At 35.4% G+C, this 14186-nt stretch overlaps 3 protein-coding genes across 3 annotated transcripts; all 3 read right to left on the bottom strand.

The window, feature by feature from the left end:
* Positions 1–1490: 1490 nt before the first annotated feature.
* Positions 1491–4805, bottom strand: LOC120337744 (uncharacterized). Its single transcript, XM_039405623.2, has 5 exons — positions 4126–4805; positions 3278–3401; positions 2900–2970; positions 2673–2738; positions 1491–2556 (listed from the first exon to the last, which is right to left on the bottom strand). The coding sequence occupies exons 1-4, from the start codon at positions 4252–4254 to the stop codon at positions 2706–2708; spliced, it is 357 nt and encodes a 118-aa protein (XP_039261557.2). The 5' UTR covers positions 4255–4805; the 3' UTR covers positions 1491–2556; positions 2673–2705.
* A 2743-nt stretch (positions 4806–7548) lies between these two features.
* Positions 7549–9666, bottom strand: LOC144428276 (uncharacterized). The gene is made up of 2 exons (XM_078117277.1): positions 9403–9666; positions 7549–9249 (listed from the first exon to the last, which is right to left on the bottom strand). Exons 1-2 carry the CDS (start codon positions 9662–9664, stop codon positions 9074–9076), a joined length of 438 nt encoding a protein of 145 aa, XP_077973403.1. The 5' UTR covers positions 9665–9666; the 3' UTR covers positions 7549–9073.
* Positions 9664–10935, bottom strand: LOC144428213 (uncharacterized). The gene has a single exon (XM_078117117.1). The coding sequence runs from the start codon at positions 10933–10935 to the stop codon at positions 9664–9666; it is 1272 nt and encodes a 423-aa protein (XP_077973243.1).
* Positions 10936–14186: the final 3251 nt, after the last annotated feature.

Raw genomic sequence — 14186 nt, 5'->3', positions numbered from 1 at the left:
TTCCGTTGGATGAATTCTTGTAAACTGAGCGTAATGAATTGGACATAGAGTTCTCCATGTCATCAGGTTCCTGTGATGGTTTGACCATTTTTGACGATGTTTTGCCTCTACAAACTGATTCAAAATGGTGTAGTTTCAAGCAGTGGTAGCAAGTCTGATTGAAAGCAGGACAGGAACGTTATTTGATTCTTAGTGGAGAACTTTTGCCGTGTCCTGTTTCTCCGCAGTAAGTACATGTGGCTTGCATCTTATCGGATGTGGGCTTGACTTGAATGCGCCCCTTTCGATATGAGCTGATGGCGTCTGTGGACTGGGAATCTGTCGCTTGGCCACGAATGCGGGCGCCAAAGTTTCTTACTGGTTCGTCTCTGTCATGTTTCATGTTGGCGAGCTTGACTCTGGCGATCATGACATTTTCCTTTGATAGCGTTCAGTATGTCTTGTCCTGATTTTCCTGTAAGATTAGGCGAGGTGCGAGTTAGATCTTTGCGCAGTGGATCCTCACAGCATTCCAATAGTTGGAAAATTATGTCTTGGCCAAATATTTTTGTGGCAGCTTTGTAGTCTGTCCATCTTGATTCAAAATATGTCCGTTCTTCAGTTGAGCTAGCAGATGTGATGGTTGGACGTTTTACTTTCTCAACTTGGGTTGTGGGTTGTTGAGTTTTTTGTGCGCTGTGTGTGGTAGCGTGTAAATTCAGCAACGATAGCAACAAGCAGCAACAATAGAGGCCTCATCCTCTGTTTCAAATTCACATTCGTTGATTGGGCATCTGATCTTTGGCATCTTGATGTCACAAGGTATCCCACATAGGGTAAATCATAGATAATTATATATCACTATTTGTTTATTAGGCTATCAGTAAATAATAATTTACCCACTATATGAAAAGAAAGTATATGGTGAATAACGAATACCAATAAATATATAAACATAAAGAAATGCACAATGCTACTGATAATCTACTAATAACTTTGTCATTTTTTAGCTCTCATTCTAAAAATAGGTTGGCTCTGGTTTTACTTGCGAAATTCTGTTGACAAGCTGGTATATATAATTGTGATGGATCATGGCTAAGGCAAAGTGCTAAATTTGTTTTCGATTGATATTCATGCTAAAATTTAAAACAAAATGATATTTTGTAATGTGGTTTAATATTTTGATAAAATTATATTTAAGCAGGATCAAAAAAACGCCGCTCCCGAAGTATGTGCACCAAGATGGCGCACAACCTGAACCATAACCTGGTACAAATACTATGTTCAGGATGTGCGCTATCTTGGTGCATATACTTCTGGAGCTCTGAAAAAAACGGAGGTTGGCAACAGCAAGCGGATGTACTTGATGAATATCCAGCTTGTCAAGTTGAAAATAGTACGACAAATTGACATGTAAAAATAGGAATGATTTAAAACAGAGGAATAAGACTCGTAAGCTGCCGGGAGACCATTATGAACGTAGAGGATAAGAGCATGTATATTTACTGGAATGAATTTTCTCGAATCATTGACTATACTCTATCGACCGTAAAGAAGATTTCGAATTTTTAAAACTATTAGTATATTTTGCAATAGAAACGTGAATAAAAAGAGAAGTGAGAATCTGTGAATGGCTTGTGTGTAAATCTTGCCAATCCTTCTGACCATTACTTTTTACCGACGGCGTCTATATTAAGAAACGTATAGCAGTCACATCGCATGAACTAAACTGACAACACAATCTTGTCCCAAGCCAAGCTAATTCGTGGCGAGTTCGCTTTACGTAATATCAATACTTTTCGAAATTCTCAAAATACCCAAATCAAAACCTAATTAACAATAAATTTGGTCATAGTAATTATATTTAACGTATTTTTTAGCATTTTACAGGTTACGAGTTAGTCATTATTTTCATTCATATACGGGTGTGATAAAATATATTTAGATAATTATAAAACAACGTAATCAGCGTTATTTTTTAAAATACAATATTCTGAATAATAGCAAACATCGAGGACTGTTGATGAAATTAGTATATATATATATATATAGATATGTAACTAACATTGATAAATAATAGTTGGTTAGCTCAAATAATGACTTCAGTCAGTTTCTGGACATGTTGAAGGAGAAAATTTTGCAGATATTGCGACATCATGCAAGACGTTAATGCAGGCTGCAACCTGTCACAAAGTTGGATTTGGACTTGGAAAAAATCCACGAATCACCTGATGATCTGAACAAAGTAAATCACACAAGTTTTTTCGATAAGATTCTGATATCACCAGACCTTGCATATATATATAGCTAAGGCAAAACGAGACTGCTGTTCATGTCCACAATGGGTAGAGAACAAACGTTTGAACTCGATGGAAGGAGTATTTATATTCCGGTATTTGTACTAGTTCATGATGCAACAACAAATACTTCGACTTGGTAATTTAATTTACAATATCTTCCAGTACTTAAAAAGTTTGATATAAGTTTTCACACCTTTGTCGAGTGGACATAACAAAGCCGCAAAATAATTTTCATAGTCAGAAAGAAAAACTATAGCTGCATTGTCTAAAAGGTTGTCTGATTAAAACAAATAGAATTAAATGAGTTTAATTAACTGCAGACCAACACAAGAATAATAATTTATCTATATATCGAATATTATATTATATATGTACATGTATTAGTAATTTTACCCATATTTGACACCGCTTCATTCGCAAGTCCGTTCATTTCCTCTCCGTGCTCGAGGTGAATAAATTCTGCAAACGTTCAATTTGTGTCAAAAAATTAACAAATGTCTTAAATTAGATTGAAAATAATAAAAGAGTTTACTAGTACTTTTCATTGTTATGCTAATCAATAACTTTCCACGACGTTTTGAAAGCATTCAATTGGGATACATTTTGTGTACACAACATACCATCGTCTGATTTCCTAATATGATAAGTTCCATCTCCTTCATAGTCAACATGAAATTCAAATTAAACATATCTGGCAAATAAAACGGTGTTACAAAAATTGTCCTTCTATGCAACCTGTTATCTAATTTTTTAATTGTGTTTTCGAGAATTTATTGGAAAGCATTATTAATTAGTATGCTATCAGATCCGAGGAAATAGACTCGTAACTCTTGGACGAGTTCTCAGGTAGATTTGGTAATTCAAACAACATATGAAAATGTAGAAGAATCACTATAGGTAAATAATTTATTTTTAATTTTAGCTATTTTCAACAATATTTTACTTATTGTAACACATTTATACTCTGTAGATTTTGCTTTTTGTTTTCATTTATTTACCTGGACCCATTTTCCTTTGAAACAGCTTGGAATCCAGTTTCTGTAGACGTGGTATTAGTGAATCAGGCACAAGAGACCTTAGACGTTGTTTCATCAGTCCAGAATACCACGTAGTTTTTGATAACTACAAAATGGGAAAAACCTAAATTACGGTGTTTCCCCGAAAATAAGTCCTATAGCCTGAAAAGAGGACCTAGCCCAAATTTAAAAATGATTTTAATCCAAGCCCTACCCTTAAAATAAGATCTAGCCGATAGCGTGAAATTTGTTTTGACCTAATCGAATGCAAGAAATCTCTCTTACACGTTTCAAATGATTAAACTAAAACGCGTGAGAAAGGAAAAGGTTCAATGAGTAAAATCTTCATTGGAATTTATGAATCTAGTGACTGGCATGACATTCCAGAGGATGATGATATGGTCAATTTTGAATAATGGCAGTTTTTTGTTTAATAAAAACTAAAATTAAATAAAATAAAAATTATTTTTAAGTAAATGGATATCGGGTTTCATATTTTGTATATTTGAAAATTTCGTAATTTTCTACTTCGTAATTTTGTTTTTGATAAATGGCATCCTCCCATATAAGCCCTAGTGTTATTTTTCGAAAGAAAATTAAAATAAGACCCTGTCTTATATTTGGGAAACACGGTGTATGTTAGCATTGGTTGATTAGAATTTAATACTAGTTACACAAAAATGGTTTTGACTAATAACGGATTGGAAGTAATTACTTTAATATTAACTTAAAGAGTCATGTTTTTCATTAAAATCAGCAAAAACAAGTGGGTTCAACACACTTCTATAATTTAGTCTCAATTTGAGTTGTTATCTTCATCTCCACCGTACCTTTCCAGCATCGATTTCCATGTCCTCTGAAATACAGCTTTTCTGTAACTGACTTGCATTTGTTATCAGTGCAATTGATGACAATAGTAGGAGTAATTCAACAATTGAAATCATGCTCATTATGACCATAAACGCTTCGTGATTTTTCTAATTTACCTGTAACAAATAGGAAAACGTGTTGTTCGTATATGGGTTTGCTTTGTATAAAAGTTCATCTGTATTATATGTATCAAACAAAGGTTCTTTAAAACGCCTTATTCAAAACATCTCAACTATATTATCAAAAATTAGAAGTTTATTTCAATGAAACAACCAAAAATAGAATGAACTGTTGTTCACATAGCTGCAATGTGAATGCTGCTATAGTCTATATTCTATTGTGCTGCTTTTATGCCTCCCAAGGCCCTTTTTCATTTCATAGTTCTTGAGTAGAATCTTACTCATTGTTTTGTTCTATCCTTCTATGTTTACTTTACGTCAAAATGAACTGTTTATAATTTGGGTGAAGATTCTCTGAGTCAGAAGACGCACAGGATACACGCAAAAAATCAATTCATGTTGTGACGATACAAATCTGTGGCAGTTCCACATAAAATATCCTGATTCAGTAACATTTGAATGAACTAGTTTGAATGAAATATATTTTATTCGCATTGCTCAAATTTTCTGTATATATATATATATATATATCTATTTGCTGCATTGAGGTTACATATTATTTTTTGCTGCATTTGGGCCACTCGTTTTCTGTGGCATATAGTGAGCTACTCACAGCGTTAATTTGGGTGGTTTTCAGTGGGAAATGTTTTGACAAAATTTCACGCAAGTAATACAGTTTGTTTGAAATATAGTCGAGTTGGGGCCCAATCGTCGTCGCCCAATTCCGAGAGACTATTTTTTTTAGCCTATTTGCGGGAATGAGGAACATTATTGGATATGGTCGTCACCGCAAGGAATAGATATAGTCATTGAATATTTACTCATTGTCCCTCATTAAAATCGTCCACAGCTACCGCTAAATGCTTTGCTTGTAAGGTAAATTAAACCTCGGTACACGAAAGTATAAAAAGTATTTGCGTATATAATATATATATATATATATTGTGTATGTACGTAGGCCAAAGTGTAACCTGAAAATAGCTTCAATAGCAATATTTGAAAGTTGTTCTTAGTGGATTCTAGATAACAGATGACAAAACTTCCATAATTTCATAAATTGGATTGTCTGATATATGACTTATTGCTGGAAGTTAGGAAGTCGTGAGTTAAGCTTAAAACACATATAAATCAGGGAATTCTCAGTCAAACTTAAAAATTTTTGCATCAGTCGATGTGGGAATTTTGTATTTATATTTTAAGGGAGTGGTTCCAATTAACTATTTGACCTTTGACCTCAAAATAGAAAATTTGTTCTGTTGCATTTAGATTGAAAATTTTGGTATATTCGGATAGATTTCGACATAAGAAAGCTAAAAATGTCATTATCATTAAAATTTGTTGAATAGTTTTTGAAAAATTTGAATTTGAAATTTATTTTTTTTCATCGTTTTTTGGTCATAACTTTTGATATAAACAATGAAAACCAAAAATGCCATTCAATTGGTATTTTAGAGACGCATTCAACGATACTTTACTCGATAAGATTGGATTTCTAGAAAAGAAATTGAGAATTTAGAAATTTGCAAATAAATGGGGTTAGAAAACTAGTTACGCGTATTGAAGATACTAGGGTTTCATCGGTTATCACAATTTTATGCTTTCAATATTGTTTTTTTTTGTTGCATTCAAATACATTTGACTATAATGAGTGCATTACACGTGCTTTACACCACTTCTAAGCAAAGGAACTCGAAAATATCGATTTATGATGGTGAGGTCTCGCAAACGCAATTTTCGCCATAATTATTAAGTTGTCTTGCGATAATTTATTGTATCAGCAATTGAAAGTATTTACATGAGCAGGATATACCTATACCTAGTATTTTGGTACTTCATACTATTAAATCAAACCATCACCTGAATTATTACCCCTTCCTTAAAAAAATATAGTTAACATATCGGGAACGAGAAGAGGAATTGGTGACGTATGAAAACTCAAATTCCCGCAGAATTAAGTCCAATTGACCGGCCTAGTAAGGCAATAAACTTTTCCTATTTAATGCAATATTTCTTGTTGTTATGACCGTGAGTTTGCATAATTATGTAATTAAAACTGGAGAACAAAGAGAATGAACGTGGAAAAAGAAATAACTTGGCATCTGCATGGGTTAATTGACCTGCGGTGTATAAACTGGCCCATAATCCGCATAATGGACGATAAGATAATTGATGAAAACAAAATAAATGAGATGAATATAGAATCATGTGAGCTAACAAAATCACAAGTGAGGTTAAAAGCGCACAGATTTCCGATGGAAAGGTATTGTTAAAAGGGTATTACGCGCTCGCTCACCTATTATTCCATATTCTTTCAATTGTGAGTTACCACGATAAAGATATCTAAAAAAAAATATACGAAAAAAAAAACAGAATGTAAAAACAAAGTAATACAACGGGGACGTAGCCAGGTGGTGTTTTTTTTGTATTATACATAACAATTTATCATAGGTCGAAAAGCTTTTTATATCCCAGAGACTCCATGAGAACACACGTTTTCCGGCGTTTGGTCGAGCCCGCTAGTTATTTCGATTTAACATGGCAAATAGAAATTTCAGAACCCCCCTCGAAAATTTCTGAATACTCCCCTGTAACACGATATCAGCATCGACGACATATACATGTCATATTTTTTGCGTCTTATGCAAGTTCAGTAACAAGTTGTATCTCAGTTGTTATCACTGAAATAATCACTGAAACTGTCTTCTTTTTTGGCATAATATTTTCACCACAATTGTGACTGCAAGTTACCTAAAGAGATTTTTGGCATTGGCTTGCTCGACAATAGGTTAGTATTAATTGTAAAATCGCTGCACAACGGCTTATGTATGACATTGCAGGTAAAGTATCGTTTGAGCAGTCCAGAGGAATATTTAAAATGAGCAAATGCATGTGACACCACAATGCCATTTTCCGCGCATACGCATAAAGATGCTGAATGTAACATTCCATAGAATTCTATTTAGGCAACGAGAATCTCCATCATTGCCCTTACGTCCACATTCTCCGATACCGTTTGGGATTGTACCAGCCATGATTCAAAGGTAATAAACGAGAAAAAATCAATCGGTTTGCAATGTATGCCCTAGCTGTCACTGTAAATTTGCATGTTTGAACATCGTTCCGCAAGATCATTCACTCCTCAACCCATAACGGCAAAGGACACATGTTGTTTGTGGTGCACCTTGTGACTTAGTGACTGTTATGTCTAACGACCCTCGATTCTAATGCAACCAATTTTTTCATTGTAAGCATTTTATTGCCAAAACGAAACGGACAGTAAGCAAATTTATTAAAAAATTCAAGTAAGCGAGTAGACCTCGTCGAACAATTTAACTTGTCAACGGAATTCGCATACAAAGAGATGGAAAAAATATTGACACAGGTCCGATGTTTGGACATTATTTTACAGAAATACTATAAAATGAAATTACAAATTTATTAATAAAAATAAGTAAGCGAGTAGAACTCGTCACACATAAGTTAATTCGTCAACGAAATTCGCATACAAAGATATGGAAAAAAATTATTGACACAGGTCCAATGTTTGGACATGATTTTACAGAAATACTATAAAATGAAATTACAAATTTATTAATAAAAATAAGTAAGCGAGTAGAACTCGTCACACATAAGTTAATTCGTCAACAAAATTCGCATACAAAGATATGGAAAAAAATTAGTGACACAGGTCCGATGTTTGGACATGATTTTACAGAAATACTATAAAATGAAATTACAAATTTATTAATAAAAATAAGTAAGCGAGTAGAACTCGTCACACATAAGTTAATTCGTCAACGAAATTCGCATACAAAGATATGAAAAAAAATTACTGACACAGGTCCGATGTTTGGACATGATTTTACAAAAATATTATAAAACTAAATTAAGAAATGTTACATAATCGATATAATTTAAGTATTCCACCGGAACATGATATAATAGAGAAGTGGTTTTCAAACGATGGGGGTGGGGAATTGGCGGTCTTTGACAATTTTTGAGGGGGGTATAAAGCTTAATTGAATAAATATGTGAGATTTGAATTTGCCCGCCTTATTTTGAATATATATGTTCCATCCACACATGCTGTGAATAAAACATACATACGCCTTACTATCTGTTATTCGTAGCTTATTTTAGCTACAATTATTTTTAAGGTGGGTTGCAAAACTTGAAAATTCTAAAAAGGGGGCTCATCTTAAAAATTTTGAGAACCACTATCATGGAGTGTAAAACGCTTTTTTGTTTTCAGTCATGATACTTGTTTTTCACAACTATCGAAAGGGTTTTATTCACAGAAAGCTAAGTTCAACAAAAATTATGATGAATGTATATTTATGAAATTAAATACATAAACCTCCCCCACGAATAATCCATTCTGTAATTCTACTGGCAAATCCAAAATTATGTTAGCATTTTAATTAAGTTAATGCTGTCAGTATTTTAATTAGAATAAATGTATTTGCTCAATATTGTATTTTGAGCAAAGAAATCTGTTTTTGATGCAATCTAATGCTGTCAGCTGTTTTTCTGATAAATTTGCTGCCACTGATGTCTAATTTAAATTTGCAAGCCTTTTCTTAAAGTCCTTTCTGAATTTCTTTCTCTCATTACCGTAAATAGCTTTGCATGAATTATTCTCAATTTACTTTTCCTGTCTTTAACGCCTGACAGTATATTCTCCTTTTGGAGAAATTCTTCAATGTCTTTGTAACCTGCATAGCAATTTAGAACGCATTAGTCTGAGAATAATGTAAACTGCTCAAGTCCTCGTCATCCAACAAACTTTCTATTTTCTGACTGATATTGACAAAAAGTAAACTTTACCTGGTAAGCTACCGGTATTATTTTCACCAGAAGTGTCTTCAATACAAGACTTGAAATGAGTTAACAAAGCTGCAGTGTCACTGCTTGACCATCTAACATATTGTCGTTTTCTGCGCTTAGTTGAAGTACTTGGCATATCTGAAACCAAATAAATGACACACTCATTAAATGATTTTCTACATGTTTAAGTTTTTAAATTTAGCCCCATCACCAAACTATTTACACTATTTAGCTTTTATACGTAGTTCCATATATTAGTGCACTTTTCAAGACTTGGATAGAAATACTTACCATGACACATCTCAAATTCAGTATTCAATCCCAATCCTGATGGCATACTGTCATCTTTAACACCCGGCGTTTGTGATACTGCAGATGATTCTCCTTCTACACTATTTAGTGTAGATGATTCTCCTTCTACACTATTTTCTTCTTTCAAATCTTCAACACCCGGCGTTTGTGATACTGCAGATGATTCTCCTTCTACACTATTTCCTTCTTCTAAATCTCCTGTTATGTCTGGCTCTTCCGTCCCTGAATTAAAAAGGTTCATCAATACCAACCCATGATTATAATAACATACCAAATTTCTTGTTTTGTGCTTGGGAAAAGGAACATGTTTCGAATATTGATGTCAGAATCCTTTCGAATTTCGGAGTTTGCAAGCATATCTAATGCTGAATCACAATCGGGTGGCACCAAAACAGGTACCATACGGTTGGTGCCTTTTCCTCCTTGGTACATTATTTTAAATGTACTAAGAAGTTTTTTCTCAGCGTCATTAACATATTTGGCTCTTTGAGAGTCAATCCATTCCTCCGTTTTGGCATCACACCAATCGCTCATTTGGAGTCTACATGGCTCACCCCCTCGTCGAGCATTAAAAAAAGTGAGTCTAGAGACTGTGAGGTCCCGAATAAATACAAATGTTTCTGGACAAAAAAAATCATACTGATTATTCACAATCTGTTGCAATTTATCTACAGTGTAGTTTCGTATTTTTTTCACAGCGTCTTCGTCTGGTAATTTACCAGGATCTCTTTGCTTATGGTTGCGGTTTTGCAGCAGTAAATACTCAGCATCGCCAAATATGCTGATCCATTTTAGTTCAAGTACGTCAACAAACTTGTCGATTAAATCTGCGCTAGAATCATCATCACCAATTAAATAACTTCCCTTGACGACCTTCGCAGACAATTTGAGCAAATTTCCTACACTCACTTTAAGACCAGCCTTAAGTGTTCCATCTTCATGGGTTGTCATTGATTGTATAGCCTCTTCTAAAGCAGGGAAATTCTGCCTGCGAAACATCTCTTCAATTGGCAGAGTTTTATCATTTGTAAAAGATATAAAATGGAAGTATAGATTAGCAAGTGTACGCATTTTACACCTAACTGCCTTTCGAGATTCAGCCAGTTTGTCTTTTTTTCGCTTATGTTTATTGAACTGGCTTCTTCCAATCAGTTTAATTACATCATTTTCCTGACAGAATTTACCAATCCTATCACCGCTGAACCTCGATAGCAAATCAGTGAATTCCAACCCATCTGTATCATTATTAATCAATGTTGCAGCTAACCCCTTTGTTCCCTGTATACCATTTTTTCCCACAATTTTTTGAATGACTAAAAAAATATCTTCTGCGCACAAAAGCTTTACACTGAGTACATATTTTGACTCCATCTTCCATCTGGCCTCTTTCACACAATAAGGTTTTTTTTCCTTCAACATCTTCATATTATGCCCAAACATACCATCCTTTCGCATTTTCTCAAATTCAAAGGCGTGTAAATGTTTTGGCCTTTCCTCATGTTTATGACGCATTCTCAAATGACGTGTTAACTGGATTCGTAGTTTCCCACAATATAAGCAAGGACGCTTCGGCTTTTTTTTTTTTTTCTCAATTCTTCATTTCTTTGCTTACAGGATTTCCTTTCCCTTGATCTATCGGAAATGACCATTAGTAGATCATATGGCGAATTTGAAGAGCGTTGGACTATATGCACGTAACAACTGTGTTTACGTGTGTGTTCGCTATTTGATTAAGTATTGGGAGAGGCCCTTCCCGTCGCGATTTTGTACGGGCCTCTCCACCAGCGTTGAAAGTATAGCAGAAAGTATTGTATACTTGAGCTAGGAAAGAAATTTTTCTTGGACTTATCAGCTATCTGGGGTTATAATTGGATTACGCACTTACTTGGATTATGGATTACTCTGCCGCAGCAGCCGCAACAGAACAACAGTCAAATCAAAACACAACAATTTTGACTTCACGGGATTAATGGACTTATTATACAATAACCCGGCTACAAGTGGTTATTGTGATCAAATAAGGGCACTCTTCGAAAGCAAGAAGGGGACCTGGATTTTAACCTTTGCTGCCACCGACAACAATGATACCAGCTGTAGCGAGGAATTCCTCAGAGACACTGGCGGCAAAATTAAATCTAGGGATATAGAGATAGACGTGACTCTTCCAAGTAAAGCACCTATCAGAATATCTATACGAGATATTCCGCCTGAGACGCCATACCCCAGAGCCGCTTCTAAAATCAACAGCATCGGTTTTGGAAAAATCAGGAATGCGGTTCGAAACTACTACAGGGGAACTCAAGTGTATAATGGTTACACATCCTTTCTTATGGAAAACTTCAGAAAAGAAAGCATGCCGGACTATATTAAAATCGACGGAATTATGTGTAAAACATATCTTCCCCGAGAACTGTACGTACCAACGTGCGGTCGATGCCTACAAACGGGGCACATCTTTGCACAATGCGAAAATGAAGCCGTTTGTAGGCATTGTAAAAAATCTGGACACGTTCAAAAGAACTGTACCTTGCGGGCAAAGGAGTATCCTGCCCTAATCAGCTCGGGAAATGGATGGGCCTCACCAAAACAGAGGAGAGGAGTACAGACACAACAACTAATTGTCCCAAACCCTGCTGGAAACCCACCCCCATTCAACGGACAGCAGCCAGTACATAATCCAGAAAAACCAGGGGAGATTTTTGCTCAGAAGAAAACTTCAGAGAGCGACACCAACAAACAAAAATCTCAAACTGCTGCTGAAGTAACTAAAGAAGCTGTAAACACATCCATCCATCCAGTTCCCGAAAATACAAAAATAGAAGGAAACAAAGAAAAAATCAATCATGCGGAAAAAACGGACCAATTAGATAAAGGCAATCAAAACAAATTAAACGTAGACATTTATGAAATCTCAACCACGCAACTCTCTACTGACTTGTCAAAACAATCCAATGATTGGTCAGAATGTTCTGAAATTGACAACGTCAGTCCTATAAGAACCTCGCCGCGGCGGATAAAAAACCAGCAGTTACCACGTTTAAAAACAACATCGACGATTGGTAGCACCCCCTTCAATCCACCACCAAAAGGAAGGACTTTTGTCAAAGTTATGGTCCATAACTACGAGTCGCAGGACACAACACCGTCCTCACTCTTTGCCGCATCGCCCCAAGAGATTCTCTCGGCCCCGGCAAATATGGAAACAACTCTGCCAAACCTGGACCAGGCCCTGGCCCTAGACGAATCGCCCCGAGTAATACTACTATAGACTATAACAAAAGACATAGAGAAGACACAACCTCGTCTGAGTCGTCTCTCGCAAGCAGCAACCCAAAAAAGGGTGAGACAGGTAAAAAGAAAAAAGAAAAGTGAGTAAACCCTCGTTTTTCTAGAACTGTAAACTCATTCTGTATAACATTATCTCTTTGTTAGATTTAACTCGTTTTTTACTCTACCCACCATAACCCGTAGGATAGTCAGCTAAATAACATTCCAATATGGCCGAGTTAAATATAATTTCCTTGAACGCCAATGGCCTCGAACACCATCTAGCGGAAATGACGGCTTTCATTGAGCACGAAAAGCCAAATACTTGGAATGAATTTTGGTCAAAAACCTCTATATAAAACATGGGAAGAAATACAGCTAAAACTAGTCAGAACTATAAACTATCTTAAATTCCGAAATCTTACATGGTTTGGTAAGCAAATCATTATAAACTCGCTATTAATGTCGATAGTAATGTTCCATGCCAAAGTTAAACCACTCCCCCCAATTGCTATGAAGGAGATAAACAGAGCTCTCTTTCAATTCTTGTGGCATCCCAACAAGATAGAGGCAATAAGCAGAAGAAAACTCCAACTACCACGAGAGGAGGGCGGTAAAAACATGATAGATATAAAAGCTAGAAGCTAAGAAGCCAAACTAGAAGCATGCCGGGTTGAGAAGATGAAGGCGCTGGTTAATGGAGTCAACTTGGATCAATTCTGGCACCTCGAAGCGCAATATTCACTGGGGACCAAAATTAAACAGATGAACCAAAATCTTTATACAAACTCAATGTCCCACGCTGCAATAATTCCAGCATACTGGCGGGATATCTTGAGCATATATCAATCAACCAACTTTTCGTCGGGAGAATGGGAGACAATTAGGCACAGGGATATATATTCAAAACTAAAAAGCAGACATCAAGAACAACAACAGGAAAACATTAACTGGGAAGATGTCCATCTGATGGAGAACACATCAAGAACATACTACACAAACGCCGAAAGGATATGTTCCTATCGCATTGTGAGAGATGGATACATCTTCGGCGACCGTATGAGGAGTATGTCCCTTAGATTCGATACTTATGGAAATTTGAAAATATTAGGGTGCAAATTCTGTAAAAGCCTTGTCGACAACACTAAACACATATTCCTGGACTGCCTTAAAACAAAAACTTATATAGCCGAAATTATAAACGTACTCAACCGTATATTAAGCGTCCGAATTAAGATAACGGAAGAGGAAATTCTCTATAATAGCTATATCGGCCCCAATGCAATAGTTGTTACCAAATGCTTCGTCATAATGAAAAAACAATTGATTGGCACAAAAATAAAACTTGATATTCAGAATAAATATATGACCCCCATAGACGACAATGTAGTCTCGAAGACAATATCCCTATTCATACAATTTTTAACAACTATGGGATACAAATTCAGCAACCTCCAATTCTTTGGTATACTAGATAACTGGAAAGAGATCCTAAA

The sequence above is a fragment of the Styela clava genome, chromosome 10 (assembly GCF_964204865.1).
Source record: "Styela clava chromosome 10, kaStyClav1.hap1.2, whole genome shotgun sequence".
NCBI classification, from domain to species: domain Eukaryota; kingdom Metazoa; phylum Chordata; class Ascidiacea; order Stolidobranchia; family Styelidae; genus Styela; species Styela clava.
This window is presented reverse-complemented; position numbering and strand designations above follow the sequence as displayed.